General features: G+C 47.1%; 1 protein-coding gene across 1 annotated transcript; it reads right to left on the reverse strand.

The window, feature by feature from the left end:
- Nucleotides 1-2,585: 2,585 nt before the first annotated feature.
- Nucleotides 2,586-24,403, reverse strand: Mon1 (vacuolar fusion protein MON1 homolog). Its single transcript, XM_077683570.1, has 7 exons — nucleotides 23,979-24,403; nucleotides 20,746-21,039; nucleotides 17,567-17,698; nucleotides 15,413-15,816; nucleotides 9,436-9,556; nucleotides 6,992-7,267; nucleotides 2,586-5,867 (listed from the first exon to the last, which is right to left on the reverse strand). Exons 1-7 carry the CDS (start codon nucleotides 24,255-24,257, stop codon nucleotides 5,727-5,729), a joined length of 1,647 nt encoding a protein of 548 aa, XP_077539696.1. The 5' UTR covers nucleotides 24,258-24,403; the 3' UTR covers nucleotides 2,586-5,726.
- Nucleotides 24,404-24,542: the final 139 nt, after the last annotated feature.

Genomic DNA, 24,542 nt, shown 5'->3' on the forward strand with positions numbered 1-24,542 from the left:
TTCGCCTGCACTAAAACAACTCTGCTTATAACGACAGCGGCTTTCGTGACCGGCACATGAAACGAAGCTCTCAAGATAGTGTATAATAAACAAGCATTGCCCTAGAGATTGTGAAATTAAAATGGGAGATGCTAAAGTGTGCATCGTACGTACAAGAGCACTAGCAGCGTATGGAAAACAGCCAAAAATATATCTTTATGAGGCTCCAGAATGGTGAAAACGTGGGCCGAAATGCATAACAGCAATGGCTTTCCTGCGCAACGCTTCCTTTACCATGGCGTCGTCGCGTTATAACCACCAGTAATTGCCACTACTGAATGTTCAGTGTGGCCTGCCTTTTTGCAAAGGGTCTATAAAATGAGCGTAGAATTAAAATGGCATCGTCTACAAAAGGGACTGAAAAGTTCAGGCTTGCCGATACGGCATACTATAAGAAAGACCAGGGATACGTGCACTTGGCATGGAACACAAGATTAGGTAGCCGAGCGTGGCCCCGCGTTCGTAACAAACATAAACAAATAAGAAGGCATGGTTTGCGGCGCTACTATATAGACCATTTCTAAATTATGCCCATATGGCTATAGTAGACCATTCAAGGTGGCAACGGATGTGAGCTTGCCAATTTGAAGGACCCCTCCGGGCAACTTATGGAATGAAGACAGCACCTGCAGGAATTCAACGTTACCGTTGCCTACAAATGTGGTAGGAAACAAAAAAACGAAGGAAGCTCACACTAATGCGCAAGACTTGAAGGTAGTGAAGCTGTACGCAATCTTCACGGCCATCACTAAAGAGACGATTGCAGCCGATTTGCTTTTTCTTTGCTGCTGCAACGACCTTTACTCCATCTTTGTTGCTATAACGGTGAAGAAAAGAAGCAGAACGACTGAATAAAACACGCACACTTAAACTAGGCACCTGCAGGCGCAACGTGTACCCCATCACGTGTTCTCTCCCCAGTCACAGCTAAGTGAGTAATACGTTTTACTCTTGGGTACTAACTCACGGTCGTGGACAACTAACTCTAGCTCCGTTGATCTACCAGACATGGGTGTAAATCCTGCTGGTGCCGGTGATTTCTTTTCTTTATACTGCTATATAGAGTTTCGTGAAACGCCGGAATCCACGGACTGCTAAACAGCTTTGCTGTTAAATGGTATGCCGACTGCCTACTACACGCACCCACAGAACCCCGACTTGCAAACTGTGTTGAAGACCGCATGTTTTGGCGTTGTGACGAAGCCAAACCTAGCCACCAGCAACGTGCAGACACCCCCCCCCCCCCCCCCCCCGAGTTACACGATAGCATCAACAACCTTGAAGGTTTTGGGAGAAGACTACAGGGATGAGGTTGATGGATAGGGAAGCGCACAATGTTGATTAGTCAATTTGTTTTACTAAAAGGTTCCAAAAGAACGCCTGGGTTTACAAACAAATTATCAGTAGTATCCCCTAAGCTTTTTGATGAGATGACCTTTCACGTATGCAACACAACCACGTAGTAACTTGCGATGTTTGAATTTTTTTAACATGCAGCTTTCTAAACACTCTTTCTGCATGTACAGCACGAAAGGTTTAAACAGGGTAACAACGATCAAACGTAATTGTTATAGGATTGCATTATAGGCCGCCTATATCATAAAATATGCCCCTCTTTACAGCTCCGTGCACATGCTAATCCTTGTTTCCTCTCACCTTCACTAGCTGAGCGGCTCGCCCACTGCTCTTGCTACAAAAAATTGGCCGCGCATCTGCTCCTTTCATTGCTGCAAATGTCAATGGAAGACGATAGTCAACTGGCACCCCTGGCAAATAAATGCCTCCCTTCTCTTTCCCACTCACTTCTCATGCTGTCCCTCTCCCGTCTCGTTCCTTCTAAGATAACAAGCTAGAGGTATGCTCAAGTCAATTTAAATTTACCGCGTACCACTGCTCCAGGCCGGGTGCCTCGATGCCAGCGCTGCCGTACGGCGGAGATGAGTGAATCGAGGCACCCTACTACAACGTTTATAGAACCACGTTGCCTTACTCCACGAGCGTTCCAAGTTGAACTTGGAACCTATCTGGTGGAACCTTTCGTTGCTGTAGCGAGCCGTTTCATTTTTTAAAATGCTGCAAGGTAGCGTGGGCAACAGCAGGCAACGGTTTTCTGCAGTTGATGTAGTATTTTATTTGCTATCGCAAAAACTAAGCATCCGTGAATTGTTTAATAAAGGAACACTTCAAATATCACTCATGTGTTGATTTTCTGCCTTATATTTGCGTAATGTCTTGTTCTTGTTCAACAATGTTGACAAATATGAACATTGCCACTGGACTTGGACGTTTTATTTGGCAGTGATATATATACGACTATTGCGCAGTTTGTTTTACTTTGGCCGGGCGGCTGAATCGAGTCACAGACAGGCAGACAGACCAAAATTTCTACGTGTAAGTAGCCCAAAAAAGACTGTCGTCTTTAAAACTGGTGGATACACCGTCGCACTCAAGGACAAGGGTGCTCGGGCGTGAAAGGCATCAACTCCCACTCCTTGCTGGCCAGTGCCGACGCAGTCTCCAAAGTGCGCAAAATAAATTGAGATATGCTTTGTCAACAATTTTATTGAAGCTCATTCACCACTACTAAAAAGGTGACTTAGTTATCACTAAAGAATTCAACTTTGCTTTTCATTCAGTTGCTGGAAGCCAAGTTTTGGGAGCAGCTGAGCAAGTACAGACACTGAACTTGTGATAAGAAGCAACCATACGTACCACACAAGCAAGAATAATAGAGTAATAAAGCCCTGCATTTTTCCGGGAAGCTGCTTTTTAGGCCTTTTTAAACGTTGTGAAACATAGAAGTTTTTTACACGTTAAACATGCAGGACTCTGTTTTCGCAACCACCTGTTATTGCGTACCATTTTTCCTCGTTGTATTTACATTGCCACCCAAGTCACAATAGATAGAAAGCAAACCAAATGCTTACAATGGGCTCACGAGAAGTATAATACCGGTCAACCATTGTACACCACCAGATATTAAAAGCACGGAGCCAAAAGGAACCACACAACAAATTCCTACAAACAGACATGCAAATGACAGCATGCAAACTGTTTCTATTAGAACATCATATTTTACTATTCATGAATGAGAAATATCCACAAAAGAGGCAAGAAAAGAAACTGTGCAGTGAGCTGTTTCGTTTCGCAGTAGTAAATGAACACATTTGTTAGATTTTATTCTCCACGGGTTCATCCACCATGCAAACCAACACTGATGAGGTATTCACACAAACCATCTCTCCTCCGTGTTATTAAACAAAGTGTGCACAGCAAAGCATTTAACAGCCACAAAGTGAAATCTAGAAAGTCTGGAAAGCATGTCTTCTCAACAAGCAGCACTTCGAAGCACGCGATGCACAACTCCAAGCAGCGTTTCGGCGCTACTACGTATATTTAAACGAGTGGTAGGCTGCATCCCTACACATTATGTTACAAGTTCCTGGGTTGTGCCCTGCACAAGTTGGTTACCCAGGGTTGAGAAAACACCACACAGATTATTCATAAGTAACAAAGAATAAATATTCTACATTTCTTGCATTCAATATTCCGATCCCCGTTTGACAGCCAAGCTTCTGAGCCTCGTCTTTCCAGATAAGTGACAAGTGCCTTTGTTCTGGAACTAGCAACAGAAACATTGTACACAGCAGGTTTCAGTCTGGTGCACCTTTGATCACATCCCTTCATGCATTCCTCAGCCCACAGCAACTATCGTTTTTATGCCTTCGTGACGGAGGCTCACCTTGTCAACAGAACATGAACTTCGCCGACCCCTAGTTCTTCCCCCATCTCCCCAAAGGCCAGAGTGCTGTCCTATTATAACAAATTTATTCATTCATTCATGCCTCCAATGCAACCATAATCCACACGCACATCACTGGCATTGTAGAAATATTGCAGGCTTGGCCACCATTACAATGACTTCAGCTTCGGGATGGCTGTCACTGAGTGAAGCTTAACACCTGGTAATCAAGCATGATGAAAAAAAGTGAAGACATTTGTAACACAACTTGGGACTAGGACAACAAACAGCAGCCACTACGCAGCCTCAGCAACCATGCCTTATACTGGACCTGCACACTAATGCTTAAAAACGAAATATAAGCCCGGATACCTGACAAGCTCCTTCATGAAGATTTCCAAAAAAGACAACCCTGCAGTTAATTGGTACCAAAAAGAAATACCAAACAGACATGCCAAGCTGGTACTGCTGCATAGCTAAAAATCATTCCTGCTCTTACGAGTGCATCGGAGGGCTTGGCTTGGTAAGAACAAGTGTAAAGCAACCAAAATTCGGCGATTCCAGTCAACACAAGTCTGTTAGGAGTCTTCCAGTTTTATACCTGGTAATATCAAACGCTAAGGCTAGGGTACTTTTCTGTGACAGCAGATTGAGGATTGTGCATAATAATTGCCACGCCTTTCATTAAAATACCAGTGCTCATGTGAGCAAGCTACTGAAAAGATTTGAGAACTGCCTGCCCTCCCTTCCATTTAGCTACAGTTCATGCAAAACTGGAGTGACAAAACTTTCTAAAACATTTTGCACACTAAAGACCTGAAACACTCCTAGTTTTTCAAGTGAATGCAACCGTAAGGACTACGTGGAATGTGTTCAAAAGCTACAGCCCACAGAAGCAGCCTTCGAAACCTAATGCTTGTGTGTACAGCCTTCTGGCAAGTACTTGTGTTTTGCTTATAGCTATTGTGTCCCGCGCTTTCACTGTGGTACAACTTTGAAGATGTTTTCTCACGGCGAGCCAGGGAGAACTCCTCAATATTTAATGCCTTTACTACACTGCAGCATCAGCTCTGCATCATTCCTTCACGTATGAACAGCACGTCACACATTCCGTTGCCCACAACAAAAAAAAACAAAACAAAGCCTCCAACACCACACGCACTTCTCACAATCTTCCTCTTGATACGGGAACATTTGCACATTTTTTGTCACCAACAACCAGCGCACTTGATTTCTGCCGTTGTAACCACCAAAGCAGTCACCACACACACTTACAGCCTCAAACTGCATCCATCGCACGCTGCAAGGCCAGGCCCACTGTCTGTGCCGTGGCGAGATGTCAGGTCCCAAAGCACAACATGCCAACCTCACAACAATGGGGGAAAAAGTTCAGCGTGGAATCACTCTACCACGACACCAAAAATTTTAAAACTGTTCTCCTCTTCCGTGAACACTCGTAGTGCTACAGTTTTTCCGCAAAGTTCACTGGTGAGCTTTCAGGCAAAACACATGACTTGCTGAGCCCGTCAGCTGGCATGCAATCAATGCAGCAGCACCAGCTGCCTTCACAAACCTTCACTGCACAGACATGGCTGGCAAAAGTTTTATCTCTACGAAATGGCGTTGCACACAGAGATGACGGCACCAGACGAACTTTTGGCTACCGCGCTCACCACACTCCATCATCACACACGACGTGGACCCCATAGAACGTGCTCAACACGCTGCACACGATGGCCGGGGACGACGACTAGAAGGCGATCCCTGCATTACCCATTTCTTGGTGCAGCGCTGTCACTACTCTCACGCCTGCCTCCATGCAAGGAGTGGCTGCTTCCGAAGCCTTCGATCCAAGCACCCGTTGCCGAGATACTCGGATCCCTGCCCGGTTTGCGTGCGGCAGCGGGAGAGGTTCTCTATTCCGACGCCCAGCTTGCCGTGCGGCTCATAGGGTGGCGTAGCTCATGATGAAGAGCCGCTCTTCCTCCTGCTTGATCCAGTGCAGCAGCTTGCTCATGGAGCGCACGGCCGTGTCTTTGCTCACGAGCGGCTCGAAGGCAGCGTAGAGCTCGAAGCCGGCCATGTGCTGCGGGGAGAGAGAAAGCACTTTGTGACACGGAAGGGGCTCTATGGAAAGTCATTGCCAATGTCACAAGAGAATGCATTCTTGCCCAGTATCTTGGCTTTCGGGGACTTGCTTAAACTACACCCGCTCAAAGTTGTGGGATACACTAACCGTTTGCTTGACATGTCAATGACTTCAAAGATACTACGTGTGGCTGGACCTTACGCAAATAGCTGAACTGTCAGCCTTTATTTTTATACATTCCTGGTCGCCACCTCAAACCATGCAACATGTACAGCATCCTATGAGACCAGAACAGCCATTTTGGTCAGCACTTTCCTAACGGCTGAATCCTCCATGCCGACATCGACTACACATTTGCTGAGTTGCTCCCTATCTGCAAGACAAAGCCCAGCATTTTCATCTCCAACACCTCTCAACAAATGACTGGTCTTTACTATCTGCTCACACAAATCTTCAACATCACCAAATTACAACCCCCTCTTTACACTATCAAACACTACGGCTGAAATACCAAGAAAGGTGCAAAACTTCATGATACCTTCTAGCAATTTGGCCTCACACTCTGCAACCATCCTCAAGTACCTACTTGTGTTGGCAACAGTGAGTCTTGAGTTGGCAACACTTCATTGTGCAAGCAGTGCTTTCTTTGTCTTGTCCTGTTTCGAGAATTTATTAGTGCAACTCGCTTCATGCCTCTTTCATGTGCACAGCTTCTTCAACCATACCACCACATCGTTTGCCTCCAATGTATTGCATTGTCTCCCAGTATATCCCAGCGTCACCCAGAGTGAGCGAGTGTGTTCATGCGTGTGTGCACGTACGTGCATGCGCGTGTGTGTAAGAGAGAGAAGAGGACGCACCGATTCCATGAGGACCTCTTGTTCTTTTACGTGCCCAGCATCACCAATGGTACCACCACTGCACTGTTTGCACCCAGTTCTTACAGTGTCTCCCAGTATATACCAGTGTCACCCAGCATATGTGTATGTGAGAGAAGAGTATGCACACCGATCCCATAAGGACCTCTTGCTCCCTCTTTTACGTGCCCAGCATCATCAACGGTACCACCCAGTGTGAGCTCGATGGCAGAAGAAAAGAGGAAGAGGGACAGCGGCACGCACCCATCCCATGAGCACCTCCCTGCCGGTGGCCCAGAAGAGGATCTTGAGCGGGCAGGCCGGCTGGTACATGCGGTGGTGCAGCAGGCGGTACTGGCCGAGCAGGCGCCCCGGGTCCCTGCTGCAGGGGGCCTCCAGCCGGGGGCTGCTCAGCTGGGCGCCACTCTTGCTCTTGTACACAAAGTGGTACAGCTCGGGGACGCCAGCCTCCCGCACACTGTAGCCGCCCCGCACCGCCGCCTCCCGCAGGGCCTCCAGGCAGCCCTGCCGCTGCAGCCGCTGCAACCACAACAGGGGGGGATTGGCCGAGAAGGCAAAGGAAGTACCACGCTAATCACTACACGGCATTCAGACCTCGCCAGTACCACAGTGGCAGCTCCAGGTGCACCCAACGTGCAGAGGGAGGCTATGCCACACTTCTGCCAAAGGGGGGATTGGCCGAGAAGACAAACAAACTACGATGTTTTTTGCTGCCCGCTTTGTCACTACACGATGGTCAGATGTGCAAAAGTGAAAACTGCGATCCAGTAGCACTACAGCACTGGCTCCATGTGCACCCCCAAGCTGTCTCTGGGGCTCCCACCCCGCGTTTAGAAGCAGTTTCTCCGGATTTTAGCCACAAATAGCCTCCACACGCATGGCCTGACTGGGCCAGCATTCTCGGCGCATTACCAAGGAGATGAAAAAGGAGTGGGAAATAAACACAGTGATATGGAGAAGGCCCAAGCCCTAAGGCATGGTTTCTCAAAGTGGGTTCCGCAGGCCCTTCCTCAGGGTTCCGTGAGCCACTGATAAATTTTCCCTGGTTCCGCAGTCGCAAAGTCTTATATGGTGAACTTGAGGTGCGATCGATCTAAGGAACCTCCATTACTCACGCCCGAGTGTCAGTAAGCACATCTCGGCGCATAACAGAAACGCGCGAGCTGCGCAATAAATCTCGCCAGCAGCTTGCAGCCAGCCAGACTCCGAAAAAGGGCCACGCGGTTAAACTATTGCACTTGAATCTCGGTCTTATATTACCCCCATGCGCATTTCTCCTGTTTGGAGAAAGGTGCCACTAGTGTACGCATTCGCGTAAAGTCGACGGAAAAAAAAAAACGATACCCTTGCTTGCTTTTGAATTTATTGCACAATAATGTAGCATGAACGGAATAAAAAATGGCGGGAGGGGGTGGGGGTTCCTTGGCACTTAACGGAACTTAGCAGGGTTCCCTGGGACCAACATGCTTGAGAACCCCTGCCCTAAGGCAACGTGCCCTTTTAATCTGTGTTTTCTTTCTTCTACAGAATCGGGGACACTGCCTAGTAGAGGTCACCTGCCTTCAGGCCTGCTGAGTGCTGCTCATATGCAGAAGTGTTCATGAATTAACCTGCCAATGATGAGGCGGCGAAACTCACCACACCAGGGCACTTTTTTGTGTGCCTATATATTATGAACTGAATTTGACAAGAGAGTCACAAGGTTTCCTCTTTTTGTCAAGTCACAAGATGTATCTGCTGTTGCCAAGAGGCCCACTCTTAAAGCAGACAGCAATGTAGATGGCTATGCAAGCAGCAACATCTTCAGTTCCACTTCAAATGTGTTAATGGAACATGGGAAGTTGGTATCAACGTAGGCTGCATTACTAACCGTCATTAAAAAACGATGCCAGAGCCACATGCATCCAGAAGTGCCCCCCCAGCTACCAGCCTTCTTTGTAACTGCATATAGTGACAGAACTGCTGGGTCTCGTTCTTTAATTACACCAAATTTTTACTCTTCTCTTGCATTTGCTCCTTCTTTTCTCTTCCCTTCTTTTTGTAGTTAAGGTAGTGACAAGAATAATACACTTTTTAAAGCTTGTTTACTTCTACACATCCACAAGAAAGCTACTCAGCCCATGTGCCACCCAAGACCAAGACTGAAGCAAAGGTAGAAAATGGTTTGACAATATTTTCTGCACTAAGAAATCATCCGAACAAGACGCTTGTTTGGATTGCATTTACCTTAGAACCACGGGCCGCCAGTCCTAGGTTGCCAAGCAGTCATACAACTATGCAAAAAGTTCATGGCTGATTTGAGTGCACAACTGCGAGTTTTTAAAACTCGGCTCTATCTTTTGCACCTTGCATGCACATGCTGTATGCCAAATTTTCCTCCTAGAAACTATAGTACATGATACTGAGACTTGTCATCATTTATTTATGTGTTTTTTTTTTTCAAGAGAAGGAGGGCACCACCCCTAGGACAGTCGTGACGCCTCTTTTTTAATAAACATTTCTCCTCTACTTGGGACTCGATCCACAGAGAGCTGGCAAGTGGGTCTTATTATTTAAATGCATGCTCTCCCGTGTACAGGCAGAAAAATTTGAGACGGGCTGGATGCTCCTGAAAGCTGCTTGTTCCTGAACCCTCTTTCCCCCCACAGCTATTTCCTCGGTGGAGAGAGAGCCGGGGGAAAGGTCACCTCGACGATCTTTCGGCGGCACTCCTGGAGGGGGAAGAAGAGGTCGCGGTCCACGGTGAGAAGCAGCAGGCACGCGGGGCTTCCCTCCGCCAGGTAGGACACGTGCGCGTGCAGGAAGCCACTGCGCAACATGGGGGGTGGGGGACAGGGCAGGGGTCACAACAGTAGGTCTGGAAGCTGCCATGCACAAGCCCTTCGCTGGGCATATGGCCCCGCATCATCGAATTGGGCATGGGTAGAGGAGAAGCAAGGTAGTGTGGCTACAACAGCGAGACCACTTGCTCAGTCTAGAAGACATCAGTCTAGAAGAAGTCAGAAGTCCTTACACAGCATCACTGATTGTGAAGACCTCACGTCATCGACTGAGATGAGGGTTCCCTGTAAATCTTTCCGTGACTTTCTTTTATTTCAAATCAGTTCACCCTGACATGTTTAACAGCACTTGCATATACTTAAGCTTGCTTTAGCTCAAGTGTGCTGATCGCATTTTTCTATCTCTCTCCTTATATTTATTTTTTCTCGTTTCACGCTACGTATTTACATTGTTTGCGTTTGCTTTAAATTTTGTAAGTTTCATCCTGTGCACCACCACTTAAGGCCATTGGCTTCTGGTGGGCATGTAAAAATAAAGATGGCGATGATGGTGATATGTCCCTGACACCACCACCTGCCAAAGGTGAGTTTCGCTTATTTGCAAGTGCCATGATGTCTGCCAGTCACTCAAGAGCGCCCGCCTACATACCCTTAGACAAAAAGCCCCATACGGGTACAGTTGAAAGTCGTTTCTCCAGTTTTAGATGCGACTGCATCTCATTCACTCGCCTGGTCCCTCCATACGGCGTTGCTGTCCGTCCACACCCCTCCCCCTACACTATAAAAAAAATAATAGTTAGCGGCGCCCAGTTTCGATCGCACCACCCTGTGGGCGGAACGCGAGATACATGGTGCTCTTCCCACTGCGCCACAAAACCGAGACAGAATCAAATGCTACGAACGCGCCTTATATCCTTGACTCATTCAAACTATGTCAAGATGCTACTGATACAACGCATGATGGGGCAATGATTAACACTTGCAATAAAAGAAAAGAAGCTCCCACTTACAGCAACAATGATGGAGTAAAGGTTGTTGCGACAGTGAAGCCCCAAGCATACCACTTAGAGAGATTGGCCAATAAAACATAATAATAATCATAAAACAGCGCTCCCGACACGCGCTCCCGATCAATCCAACGGAAACACCAAGTGAACCCCATGATGCGTCGCATCTAAACAGGGTTCCCCTCGCGGGGACGTGGGCGCAATTTTTTTTGCACCCATAAATGGCTTCTCTTGTGAAGAGAACCATTGCGTTTTTTCTTTTTTCCGGCCGCAAATCGGGTGCACGTTAGGTTCAAGTAAATACGGTAACTCTTTCATCTCATCCCATTCAAATGCGCCTTAACGATTTCGAATGGCTTCAATCTGCCTCTTAAGCATTGCATAGCTGCTTGTTCCTGCTGCCGCATAATGGGAGGGGGTTGATGGTGATGTAGAATTTCGCTGCTGGTCCATTAACCATCTGCGGTGTGCTGGCATGACAACCACTTCTCACTACTGCCGAGCTTCAGGTTGCGCTACATAATGCATTGTGGTATGGAAAGCTTTCAAAACATTTCTGTAAAGGATGCCAGCTTGTTTTTGTTCAACGGGTCATTTAAGGCTTTTGCCATAAAAGGGCAAAAATTCCTTGCTTTCATTACTTTATAGGAGCCCATGGAGCTGAAGGACCTGGTACCAGTCAGTAGCACTCACTCAATTAAGAGAGCATTCTATCCATTCTGTTTCGCAAGTGTAAAATTTTAAAATTCGAGTGCTCACTGCAAATGCAGTCTAGTTGAACAGAATGCGCTGTCTCGAATGAGAGGTCGTTCCAAGAGACCCGGGAACTTGTCATGTTGCGTGAGAGTGACAACTTTCTAGTAGCGCACCACTTGTCATTGGCGGTCGTGGCTCAAAAATGGAAAGGTGCCCTTGAAGAGAAGACGGACGAGCCCCACGTTATTCACTCATCAACTTCCACAACAGACATCGGACAATTTCGCCTTAATTCTGGAGTGAAATACTGGACATTTTGTACCATGCTGTTAGTGTGTGAGGTGCAAAATGGGTTTCCAATGGTGCCTCCATGCCAGCGCAGATAAAATTTCCTTCAAGGAGCCATGAAGAGAAAACACAAGTTTGGTTCATTCAAAAGATTGTCTCGTTAGAATCATACTGACACCACCTTCAACGTAAACTTCGCTCAAATAAGCTACATAATTAGGAAAAACGGGAATGGTCATGCGACCCACCAGCTCATTTCCCACAACAGAACCTATGATGTCACATGAGCTAAGCTCTGCGATTGGCGGAGGCTGGCAGAAGCAGACGCAAATCAGGTAGAGCTTACAAACTAGACGAACGAGCGATTTGCGCTTAAATTTAGGGCACATTCTTTACAAAGCAATAAGAATGATGGGACAAACAGTGGAAGTTACGAAAGCACATGTAAACATACAAGTACTGATGCGTTCTGCTGTTCGTACTGCGCACAGCATGCTTGGCTTAGCTGCACAGCACTACGGGGCTTGGGGTTGTCTCAAACGACACTGGCCGATTGACGCAAGCAACGGTGTCTTACGTGACCCCATTTGTCGAGCGAGCACTGTTTCAGGGAACGAATATTTTCTCCCAGAACAAAAACAAGCCAGGTTTAAATGCGGGCAAAAACAAACCAAACGCTTGCCACGGTATGGTGGCGCCATCTAGGTTACGGAACGTAAAGAAACGCGGGAACAAACCAACACCGCTGTACAGGGTGGAGACAACCTTTGAACGGTCCCGTGCCGCCGCAATTGGGCCAACGGGCTCAACGCGTTATTCTTTTCGTTTCCCACGAGACCTAGCAACGCGAAACAGACAATATGATTCAAACTTCTTCAGTAAACCGCGTTGCGGCGATAATTTTAGCGCGGTTTTGACACAATGACTTGCTTCGGCGGCGAGCGAGCAACCGAAAATGGCGGTGCCAGCGTATACGTGTCTCTACCCTGTATGGCGGATGCGTGAATGAAGGTACTCTAGGCTGCAGAGCGGTCGGTTCCTGTGATGTCATTTGGGGCCACGAAAACGCACGATTGAGCGGGAAAATCAAAATTTTAACTTAAATTGTTTAATTTATCAGTGAATAAAGCACCGTTTGTATCCGGACAAGCGCTGGGGGCACTATAAAACACGAAATCTTTCGAATAAAACCAACTTGCATTTTCTCTTCATGACTCCTTTCAGCAATTGCAATTGACATGGTGCTACTTGACCTCCACTAAGACTAACAGGCTCCATGTGATAGGACTATTAGCTGAGCCCAATTCTGGCAGGGACACTAGCTATGCAGTAACCCAAAAAGTCCCCTGCGGGTAGCCAGGTTTCCGCTCTATGCAGAAAATGTACAAGACTCGCAAAACGTGTTCAGCCTTCAACCTTCGACGATGTCTGTCCCACCTGGCAGTGTGTACGTCAGCGTCATGGGATGGTGTTGTTGAAAAATTAAACTATTGCACCAGCATTTACACCTGCTTTTCCTTTTACTAGCACCCAGTCGAAGCAGGCCAGCTATATTCATCTCAGATCTGCAGCTTCTGCCAAAATGTTTCGCATGTTTGCCAGTACAGGAAATGGCTGATGAACAGCGAGGTTAAGGAAAAATGCCCCAAGAGATACCGTAATGATAAATTAAAGGGCCATGAAGACAACTTTGTTCATGTTGAAGGAACTACTCTTGGTAGTTCACCCAGCTCCTTTCTAGCCATGAAACATGTTTTTTAACAGGAAAAAAGAAAGGAAACGATATTAAAAAGGTCTTAAATTTAATGCTACCATGATATAAAATAGGCAGAAGAGATGTTTTATGCCGCAGCACTACAGACACAGCTATCACTGCATTAACTGTATGCTAGCATTCAAGCGATACAATGAAACGGAACAACAGGCCTCCATAAAATGGCCCAGTCACGTTCCTTGGCAGTGGCTTGGCCCAATGGCCACCAACCACACAAACAAGATACAGTGACACCATAGAGGAATCGCCAAAAAGTGGCCAGGGAGTCGCCATTTCTTCATCTGTTTTTCTTAACATCTCCATTCATATTTTGAAGTTTACATTAAAAGAGTCGTCAGCGTTACCGTAACAGAGCAAATGTTTGAATGAACCAGAGTTGCATTTTGTCTTCATGGCTTCAGCTTCTTTGAATTTTCATGTAAACTCTGTGAAACTTCTCGGTCATGCTGCATTTTTTCCACTGATTTCAAATATGCCATTATTTCTTGAGTCAGTCAATTAGTTGAAAAGATAACTAGATATAATTAGCCATTTTTTGTGGAACAATAGGCAAGACAGTGCTAGTCACAGAACTGTTCTCTTTATATTTTCCAATACTACGAACCCTGGTGAATGCAATAGGTGAATCAGTTTTTTGATGCACTGATTGGAACTAATTTTACAGCTCATTAAACTTTGGTGGCCCCAGTGGCAAGGAACCATTTTGAATGCACATTTCAAACACCAAAGTTTAATCAGCTGTAACATTAGTTCCAATCGGTGCATCAAAAAACTGATTCACCTATTGCATTCACCAGGGTTCGTAGTATTGAAAAATATAAAGATTACAGTTCTGTGAGTAGCACTGTCTTGTCTATTGTTCCACCAAAAATGGAATTATATCTAGTTATCTTGGGAAATAACTGATTGACTCAAGAAATAATGTCATACACTCGAACCTCGTTATAACGAAGTTCAAGGGGGAGTCATAATCACTTGGTTATATCCATTACTTTGTTATATCAATTATCGCCGTTTAGCGCCGCGTATGCCCATTGGGGCGCTTAACCTTTAAGCATACGGAGAAAAGATGGCCGTGAGGCTCGCCCCATCGCTAGGCGACCTCAAATACAAAGAAAGTCGATTATAAGACAAATGTTTGGCTGATTCAATACTCACGCTATTTTATTGTCCGCTAGCGCTTTGGGGAAAAAAAAGTCTACAATCGTCTTCTGCTTCGGACGACACACGCAAAACACCTCTTTTTCAGCAATGGCCACCGCCTTCATGCCGTTTTCTCCGTCATCCTTAGCACCGAAAAAAACGATTGAGCACGTCAACAGCGTCGAGTGCCTGTGACGACGTAGGCACGGTGAACGCGTGAGAATCTGCGCCCATGGCGTCTTCATCATCGCTTGTGTCCGCTAGCTGATAGCGGACACAAGCCCGTTGTTGATAGCACGTGGCGGACAAGGAAGAATGTGAACACAACAGTCCACACGACCGCAGGTGGTGCGAAATAGAGAGATAGGCAAGTGGAGACCGGCAACGAGCCGCGCTGCTGCCTTGTGTCTCCTCCCACTACTGTCACGTGGCTCCGCTCTTCCCATTCCACCAAGCTAGGCCATCGCTGGGCATGCAGCTGGGAGTACAAGGAGGTTGGCGCGGCCGCTCGCCGGCGACTCCACGGAAAGCGTCGCTCCGAGATAGCTGTGACGCAGCGCGGCTGCTGTAGGGAGGCGGGACCTTTGAATTGCTACGTCGCACGGCTGCCAATGCGGTGAAAACTGATATTGTCGGTGTAAAATATGCATTTTTTTTCATGCTGAGACCAATTCGGTTCGTTATACCCATTGTGAGGTCCGTTTTTCTTCGTTAAAACGAGGTTTAAAATACATGTATGTCTATGGGGATTTCAAGGGGAATCTCATTTACTTCGTTATATCCATTATTTCGTTATATCCCGTTACGTTATAATGAGGTTCGAGTGTATTTAAAGTCAGTCGGAAAAAAAAAAAAACCAGCAGGAGTGGGAAGTTTCACAGAGTTTACTTAAAAATTAAAAGGATCTGTTTTAAGAGCCATGTCCCTCCTTGATTGCGAGGCTGCAGACTTTGCCGAAAAGCGGTGCGCATAGTACCTGGGGTCGAACTTGGGCAGGCAGACGGGCGTCCAGGCCTCGGCGGTCTTGAAGGACTCGGAGGCGTGCACCAGGTTGAGCAGCAGGTGCAGGTCGAGGTGGTGCAGCTGGTACTTGCGCATGCCCACCAGGGCCACCAGCTGCTGGTCGGCCACCAGCAGGCCGAAGACCAGCTTCTTGTGCTTGGCGCACTGCTTGAGCATGGCCTGCGTGATGTGGTCGCGCAGCGCGGGCGCCAGCGGCAGGCAGCGCACCGCGCCCAGCAGGAAGCTCGGGTCGCGGTCCATCAGGTCGCACAGCGAGTCCAGGAAGCGCTCCGAGCCGGCCAGCAGCCGCCGCAGGTCGAAGTTGCACCGCTGGCTGAACACCCGCTCCAGCTGCGTGGCCGTCACCACCGACAGGATCTGCGCCAACGGGCAGCGGGAGAAACAGCGTCGTTAGGAGAACCTCTCCATCCTCACAGCGCACAAATGACGGGACAAAGGGGGAGGATAATACTGGACAAGCGCTTGTCCAGTGTTATCCTCCTCTTTGTCTCGTTAGTTGTGCATAGTGAAGATTAATGTGTACCAACCAGCCCGGTTTTCCACGCTACTTCAGGAGAACCTTCGCCTACAACCTACCCCCTCCTGCCATATGTTGGATACTGCATTTTCTCGCGTACAACCGGCCCCTGCATATAATCCTCCCCTCCACTTTCAGCCCGCCGGAAAATTAAAAAAAAAATCCTCGCGTATTGCGCACACATTTGATACAGGAAGGGCCGCACCAAAGTTACTGTTCAAGCAACACATCACATACTATGTAGACAAAAACAGCGTATATTTACCAAGTAGAATACACTGGCTGCAAGGCGAAAGCCACAATTCACTCAGCATCACTGCTTCTTGCTAGAGCAGCAGTCCGCACTGTTGCACACAAGGTCATCTTCACGGCACAATACGCAGTGCAGCTTCACGGCACAACGCGCATTGCTGAGAAGCTGCACTAAAGGAAAACATCCGCGTATTATCTGCACCCCTACTTTGCCACTGAAATTTTTGCATTTTTGGTATGGGTTATACGCACGAAAATACGGTACGTGGTTCCAGTGAGCCCCGTAAGCACTGCTGCTATCCATGTCAGCTGTACGCCTAAAACAGGGCCACAAACACAAGGCCTCTGCCTCATCAAAAAAAAACTGCCAAGTCAGAGTCACAAAGATGCTAACGTTAACGCAAATTGCATGTGGCCTGGAAAAACCTGGGATGCAAGTTCAAGCTCTGACGATACAGTGGGATAGCACCATCACCACACAAGCTCTGGGAAAATATATCCATTAGGAATGTATCAATGGGGTTCCTGTGAATCAGAAATAGCATCATACAAGCAACACAAAATAAAGCGGCCAATCCCTTTATTTTTCCTTGATTGCGCCTGCCTTTTGTCCCTAAAGGCAACAGTGAAAACTTTTTGCTCTATCAAATTAATGTAGTGGAAAGCCTCCCCTTCGCCTTCCTGAAAACTTAAGAAGAGAAGAGACGGGCGGCATTTCACCCGGCCAAGACTGCTAAACGGATGGCCACTCTATGCTTCATTCTCATCCTCCTCCCCGTCATTGGCAGCGACAGGTTCTGTGCTTCTGACCTGTGATATGATGTACTCAGCTGTCAGCACTCCCGACACACACCACTGTATTCACGTCCTTGTCGACCGAGTTTGCAAAGAATGTGCCTTCCAAAACGCCCGCCACAAGGGATTCAAATTGGTGTTACCCCTTTTCACCTTTTCCGTACTACACAGCCACATGTGTGTTCACAGGTGCGTTTCTCTGGCTGGGTGCCAGACGCCAAGGCAATGGTGTGATGGCACATAGTTCGAATTATCCGTTGCACAACCTACTTGGGTTCGAATTAATGAGCTTCTTTATAGTACATAGGCATCTATGGAAGCTTGGCCAGACAAAACTGTGCAGTTCATATTATCCATAAATTCGAATGATTGAAGTTCGAATTACGAGCTTTTACTGTAGGCACAATTTAACTACTTGTGCTTTTCACATCTGCGGCACAGATTTACGCAACAATCAGGCGCATAACGCAGCTAGCAGCCTCCGAACAGTATCTTCTATCAGGAGCTGCCCGGTCTGTCTGTACGCACGCACCCCTCACCCACCTGTGCATGCATGTAGACGAGCTGTGCCTGCAGCTGCTGCAGGGACAGGGGCAGGCTGGTAGCTGCCACCAGGATCAAGGGAAGCCGTAGCAAGAAAGCCAGCCGTAGCCGACCAGCCTTCACGTACCGCACCTGCATCGTAACACAAACAAGGAGGTTGGGAGGGCTTATATCACCCAGGGTTCGCACAGGTCCTTGAAAACCTTGAAAACCCTTGAATTCAGAAGTGTCAATTTCAAGGCCTTGAAAGTCCTGGAATTTTTTAGCGGTCCTTGAAAACCCTTGATTTTTATGGGTGATTATCAGTGGATCTGTCTTTTCACAAGGACATAAAGTGTTTATCTTGGATTGTAAGTTTTAACTAACACAAAAAATATTGTAACAATCCAGTCTCAGTGTTATCGCACAAAGTTACAACACATTTAGCGAATTTTTTTGACAACGAGGCAATATTAGGAGGAGGAACTTGTGAATTCAACCTGCCCTGATACAATCTGCCATGATATTTTTGGTCCGCTCAGCGGGAGATATAGAAATGCGAGTTTCGTCTTGCTAGTTGAATGCACTAATTATGACTTATATTGAAACAAATAAATGTTCCAAAATGTTGAGACTCAAAAAAAGAGCAGCTCGTGAAAAAAAAAGCAGACAAGAAGACGTATTCTCGAAGAGGAGATTGACAACGTCAGGGCAACAGTTGCGTATCTTAGCTGACACCCTTGCTGACAAAGCATGTGATACAAGCAACATTGCATGCATTGTCAAATACAACCGCCTGAGAAAAACAGGAAAAACGAAGAAAGAAGAACTACTTCTAAACACCAACCAAAAAAAAAAAATAAAGCTGGGGTGCTTTCAACAACTCTTTAGTACTCATTTGAACTAATGTTCTTAGGTATTGTGCAATAAACAACTTTTGCATTGTGTTGAAAAAGTTATATTATAAATAATCCAGATAAACCATTAGATGGGGTCCTTGAAAATGTATTTATTGGTCCTTGAAAGTCCTTGAAAATCCTTGAATTTTTGCCTTTGAAGCGTGTACGAACCTTGATCACCGCAGAGTGACCGTAGATACCTTTAAGATATTTAAGCAAAGGGGCTTTGAACTCAATCTCACGATTGAAACAACGAAACAGAATAGCATCCAGTATATGGATTTGTATCTTCGGTTAGAAAAGGAGCATGCCTGCTGGATGTATGTGCCACGATCTGTCAAGCCTTTGATAAGCTACTCATCGGGCCATACCAAGCTTGTTAAAAACGCCATTGCCTTATCGTGTTTTCGCTCAGCCGTTTTGAAATCGTGCCAACACTTGATGACAAACAGTTTCAATGAATAAGTTAAAAAGTTAAGGGAGGCAGGATTTCCACAGGGCCTCTTGTCATGGTCATGTGAAAAACTTCTGAAAATCCTACAAACAAAATCCGGCTGCCGGGATGTTGCAGAGAACACACAAAAGCGCAAAAAAGTTGTCGTCGCCCCATACATTCATACCAAAACGCACCGCCTACAAAAAGTGGGCCATCGCTATGGAGTGCAAGTGGCTATCACGGCTCGCAACAAGTTGCGTTCTGTGTGTGGCAGGCTTGACAGAAAGATAAAGCGGGGAATTGATAAGAAAGAGGTTGGTTGTGGTGCTAACCACAAAAACCGGTATGTCGCCTGGGCAACGGGTGTTGTGTACAACATTTTTTTACCCTGTGGCCGAACTTATGTTGGACAAACGTGCTGTTGTATCAACGTGCGTTTAAGAGCGCATGAATTGTCATTAAAGGGCCCTCCATCATCCCATCTTTCTTTGCATTGTGCCAAGTGTAGCGAATGCAAACCTAATTTTCCTGCCATTCACATTTTATTTAGGCACCGTGAACAAACACCCTGAGAAATTATGGAAGCATTCCGCATAGCAGAAAGAGGAGACAAGTGCGTCAGCCAAGCAAGCGTGTGTCTCCATCCCAAAGAGATTGCATATCTGCGTGGGCCTTGACTGTAGCAGGTGTATATCTAATTGCGTTATCATCGCCACCTTTGCAAACTTGTTTCGGTCACCCGCAGTGTTTTTTTATTGCTTTTAATGTTTGTGTTCAGTGTTTATATTAACCCTTCTTGATATTAAACTTTAGTTGTTAGACCAGTGGCTGTCCTTGTGTTGCACTTCCTTCGTCTTTGTTTTAAGTTCGCGTTGGTTTCATCTAAGAAAGTAAAGACTGCTGCATTTGCAATTTACAGCATCGTTGATGTTCTTATGCATCAAATTGATGCAACAACCACTGTATGTGCCTTAGCGTACATGCATCCACACAATATCAAATTTATCATCAAGCCTTGGATTGGCCAAGGCTTCATGAAATAGCTAATGAAGTAAAAATTTCATATAAACCCGTTACAATCAACTAACAATTCCAACAACCAATAATACCTTCAATTGACGCCCAAATTTTCAGCCCTCCTGTACAGCAATCTCCAACATTATTTTTGTTGCCTGCTGCCTGCTGCACATGCCCAGGAATTTTGTTGCGTTGCTGTAACTTCATGTGAATAAAAATGAGCTGATATTCAGGACCTGACTTGTTGTCTTTTCTTTCTTTTGTGCTCCCGTTCCCACAGAACCCATTTTGTATACCCGGTTCTGGAACCACTAAGCTTCCCCCATGCGTTATCACCGTTCAATCAACGTGACAGCACGTCTCTGCTTTGTGCAAGAAGCCTAACCAGGGGGGCAAATCCTACTGGGTGCCGGGAAACTTCCAGTAGGAATGACTTCTAATGCGGTCTCACGTCATTAGCTGGGATAACTGGGCCATGTTTTCTAGCGGAGAAAAACTGGGAACTTATAGAAGAATACAGACAGGACAAACGTGAAGAAGAATACGGACAGGCTAGCGTTTGTCATGTCCGTATTCTTCTCCCGTTTACCGTCTTTTTTGTGCTGGAAAACATGGCCCAGTTATGCCAGAACTAACTTGCCCAACTTTCCGCACTAGTCATTAACTGGCCGGGCCATTTTTTGTGAAGTTTTTACGTGCGCAGCCAATCACTTGAGATGCCACGAGAAATCAACCCCACCGGCAGTTTGACAGCAGCTAGTAGGATGTGCCCCAGGTGCGAAAGGCTCTGCGCACCGACAAGCACCAGTGAACAATGGCCGCAAAAGAGGGCAGAGCGGAGAGCGGACCTGGTCCCCGGAGAGTCCGACGCAGGAGACGAGGGTCTGCATGACACCGGCCAGGCCGGCCATCTGCTCCTCGCTGCCATGCCGGCAGTAGATGGGCTTCCCCGCGTCGCTCAGCACAAACACGTGCTTCTCCTGCTGCCGCCAGATGCTCGGGTCCCACTCCTCCTCATTGTCGCCGTCCAGGGAGGCCGCCTCCAACTCGGCGTTGAGCAGCTCCGTCACGTCCTCCACCGACGGGGGTGCGCTCCGCTCCGAGGAAGACTCCGACGGAGCAGCAGCAGCAGCGACCGGCCCCTGGACAGAGCAGCAAAGTTGTGCAAATTAATAATTTACACCCTAGCCAAGCCATGTCTACTATGAGCTGAAATCTCGTACACAGGGGTGTTTTATTATAGAATGCAAAACACATGTGGTTTGAAGAAAAGAAAGGAAGAAATCTTCACGGCCTTACAGCTACATTTCATGGCATTGCGGCCCGGCAGCGCTGTTGCTCCATTGTTGGCAAACCTTCTCGATAATTTAGGAAGACCCGTTGTAAGCATGGAGAACCGTCTCAAGCCCCCACCACGTTGTTAAGTGGGCACAATCGTCAAAACAGTAACCTCCTTGAGTTTATGGCTTTCGCATAAAATTTTCTTGGGGATACATCGTGATGCATCTTTATCATCATCGGTTGGTGTGGGGCAGAATGTTTGTATTTCCTCTTTGCCAGAAAGGAACCGGACTCGCTATTATGTGTTCACCAGCGCGCAATTTTTCCACCACTGCGCTCGTTAAATAAGCTTGAAGTAACGCCCATACTGCGTGCGCAAGTGAATCGTGGGTGAGCTACAAGCACACGTACTGGTTCCTCCTCCAAAGAAACTGCAAGCAACTCCACAGGACACAAACCAGAACTACTGCATACATGACTGTGTGCGGAAAAAAACTTATTAACGATCATGCCAGTTGTAGCACCAGGGGCATCCTCCAGACTGACCACACAAGCATCAGAACCAAATATTTTGCAGCGGCTCCTTTACATTCCCAGACTTTACGAAGGAAAGTTTGACATCCGCCACAATGCAGCCGTACGGCTACAAAGGAAAGCTGCACAGTTTTCTCAGAAACTTCGCAGTTTAAGAAAAACTCGTCCTGGCCCAGGATTCGAACCCGGGACCACCGCTTAACTGGAGCAGTCACTTTACCGTAAACTGAGCTAACCAGGAGGCTAGCAGTTTGTAGCGTGAGAGCAAATTGATCCACATCAATCCCCTAAATCTGGTCCACCTTGGGGATTTCCCCTAAGTCTGGTCGATTAACACCCGTCCATCACTTCGAGTTATTGACCAATTCGCTCTCGCGCTACAAACTGCTAGCCTCCTGGTTCACTCAGTTGGTACAGCAGCTGCTCCGGTTAAGCGGTGGTCCCGGGTTCGAATCCTGGACCAGGACAAATTTTTCTTCAACTGCGAAGTTTCTGAGAAAGATGTACAGCTTTCCTTTGTAGCCGTACGGCTGCATTGTAGTGGATGTCAAATTTTCCTTCGTAGAAACTTACTCCCCCTTGGCGATTTCCCCTAAATCTGATCAATTATTTCCCAGACTTTGGGAATTTGGCAATTGCGTTTTTTTTTAAGGCGATGCTTTATATGGCTACGCGGAAGGAAAATATAGCAGTGGCGTGTATGCAGAAAACTCCTCCCGCACAACTCTATGCGCATGCGCGAAACAAACGTGTTTCATCCCGTGCCCTCCTTGGACCGCACCCAGCCTAGCTGGTCACCCTCTTTCACAGAATGGAAGGACAGTGAATTTTTCGTTTCTACCCTTTCAAGGTGAATCACACTGCTAAGGAACTTCAGGTGCTGGGCAAGCATACATTTCTGCCGGAGATCAAATAATAAACGAGAAATGCAAAACTTTGCAGACCATTTCTCCTCTCGTTTTAAGGCAATGATCTCAGATTCAGCGAAAATCGGCCGTCGGCATGACTACGATGGTACTGAAAGAAACATAGCCAACCACACTTCCCATCTCACTTCTAGTTCCAGAAATATGGACGTGATGAAACAAAAAATAATAATAAAGCCCACAGGAGCAAAAACTGGAGAAGCAAAAAACACTAACCTTTGCAACAATCATTGACTACAACTGGGTACAGCTATCTTTGTGCAAAGCTTTTGCGTGAACCACACCAGCACGCGCTTTGGGGCCTATGTGATCACGGGCTACCCACTTCTCCAAAACCCGAGCATCTCAGGTTTCGTTGGAAAAGAACCCTCTGCCAGACTCGCTCGTGCGAAGTTTCACTGAGCTCATTTCGTTGTGGTGTTCCCCCACTTATTCGGTACTTATATCGGTCAGATCTAACAACCTCACCCTTGTGCTACTTCTGCCATGAAATTGAATCGCATGAACATTTCTTTCTTTTTTACCACTGATTCTCTAATCATTGAAGGTTGCTGGAGGCTCCCCTGCGACGTCTTGGACTGCCATTAACTCTGCCACTGCTTTGTCTTTTGTGGGCACGAAGCTAGGCCAGCGCCACGGGGATGTTTGTCACGCCATACATTCCTTCATTTCAGAGACGGCTCATCTGCCGTGCTAAAACGATTCCGTTCAGGCTTTCACGTTCCTCTTTCTTGTTTCCCTTTCTCTCTTGAATCTACGTACTAAATTCTTTCTTCGGCTGTACTGTTTTGCCTTGTCCGGTTCTTTTTAATGAAAAAAAAAAAATCTTGGCCAATCCCCCCGAGTGGGTATGCGCCGTTTACGGGCCACCACCATCATGTGCTCGTCTACGTTGAGGTTTGTTTCGAACCCACCATTTCACTAACATCCAAAAATGCGGTAGTATTTTTTCCCACTGCGTTCCCGCAGACGTGCGCGCACCTTTACAAGCTACCAAACGTCGTTCACTTTCGCACCAATTTAGAAACCGCCAAAAACACGGGCTTCAGCTTTACGCGATGCGCGGCGTTTGCAGGAATAATGAAGTGATATTGCTACCGAAGTGATTGCTACTTCGCCTCCGGAGAATTCGCTTCCGCGAAAACATTTGAACAGAAAAACGAAACAAAACAAAAAGGCGCCGGGGACCAAAACAGATGCAAACTCCGCCAGTTACTCCCGCACTCGTAAACACGCCTTGAGGCAGGCTGGCAAGGGCGAGCAACGCGGCCACCAAGTAGTACAAGCGTAGCAGTGGCAGCCCTGCTCCATGGACTGTCGCGCACGTTAGGGCGGCATACCTTAGCCGGTGGGACATCGTCTTCAGAGGCGGACCTTTCGATCTCGTTGATGGTGCTCTTGGATCGCGACCGCGGGGATATTTCGCCGTCCCCACGCGCGTACGCTTGGCTCTCCAAGTCCGACGAGGAGTCCACAGAAAGAATGATAGGATCCTTGGACGCGCCGGGCTCAAAGTCCCTGGGAATGTCAACCTCATCGTCTGACAACTTGTGATCGCCTGTCACCGAAGGATCAATCGGCCTCAGACCGTTCCTGCCGTCTGCCTGGACGGACGCCATGATGACGCCGACGATTGTAGTCACGCAGCGAACTCATGTAGCGCCGCGCTTGTTATTTACAAAAAGATAGTTGGCTCTCTCTGAATTTTATATCTTGAAGCAGCACTAATAGAAATTGTAGAAATTTTACGCGATAAGGGGTGATTACGGTATTAGTGCGGCGGGGTAACTTTACGCGCAATTATGAGATTGGTGCGCGCCCCATACATTGCTGCAATGGGGTTCCCATGGAGCAGCTGGCAGCTAGTTTCCTGAACGCTAATCGCCGCAGGGGTGAAGCGGGGT

Source organism: Haemaphysalis longicornis, unplaced genomic scaffold, assembly GCF_048455015.1.
Source record: "Haemaphysalis longicornis isolate Haplotype H1 unplaced genomic scaffold, Haemaphysalis longicornis Haplotype H1 scaffold_9, whole genome shotgun sequence".
NCBI classification, from domain to species: Eukaryota; Metazoa; Arthropoda; class Arachnida; order Ixodida; family Ixodidae; genus Haemaphysalis; species Haemaphysalis longicornis.

Coding starts and splice junctions, on each gene's coding strand:
- Mon1 (XM_077683570.1), bottom strand. CDS start 24,257: ATGGCGTCCGTCCAGGCAGACGGCAGGAACGGTCTGAGGCCGATTGAT. Junction 15,817..17,566: donor TCGTCTACATGCATGCACAG/GTGGGTGAGGGG, acceptor CCGTTGGCGCAG/ATCCTGTCGGTGGTGACGGC. Junction 5,868..6,991: donor GGGAGGTGCTCATGGGATGG/GTGCGTGCCGCT, acceptor CTCTCCCCGCAG/CACATGGCCGGCTTCGAGCT.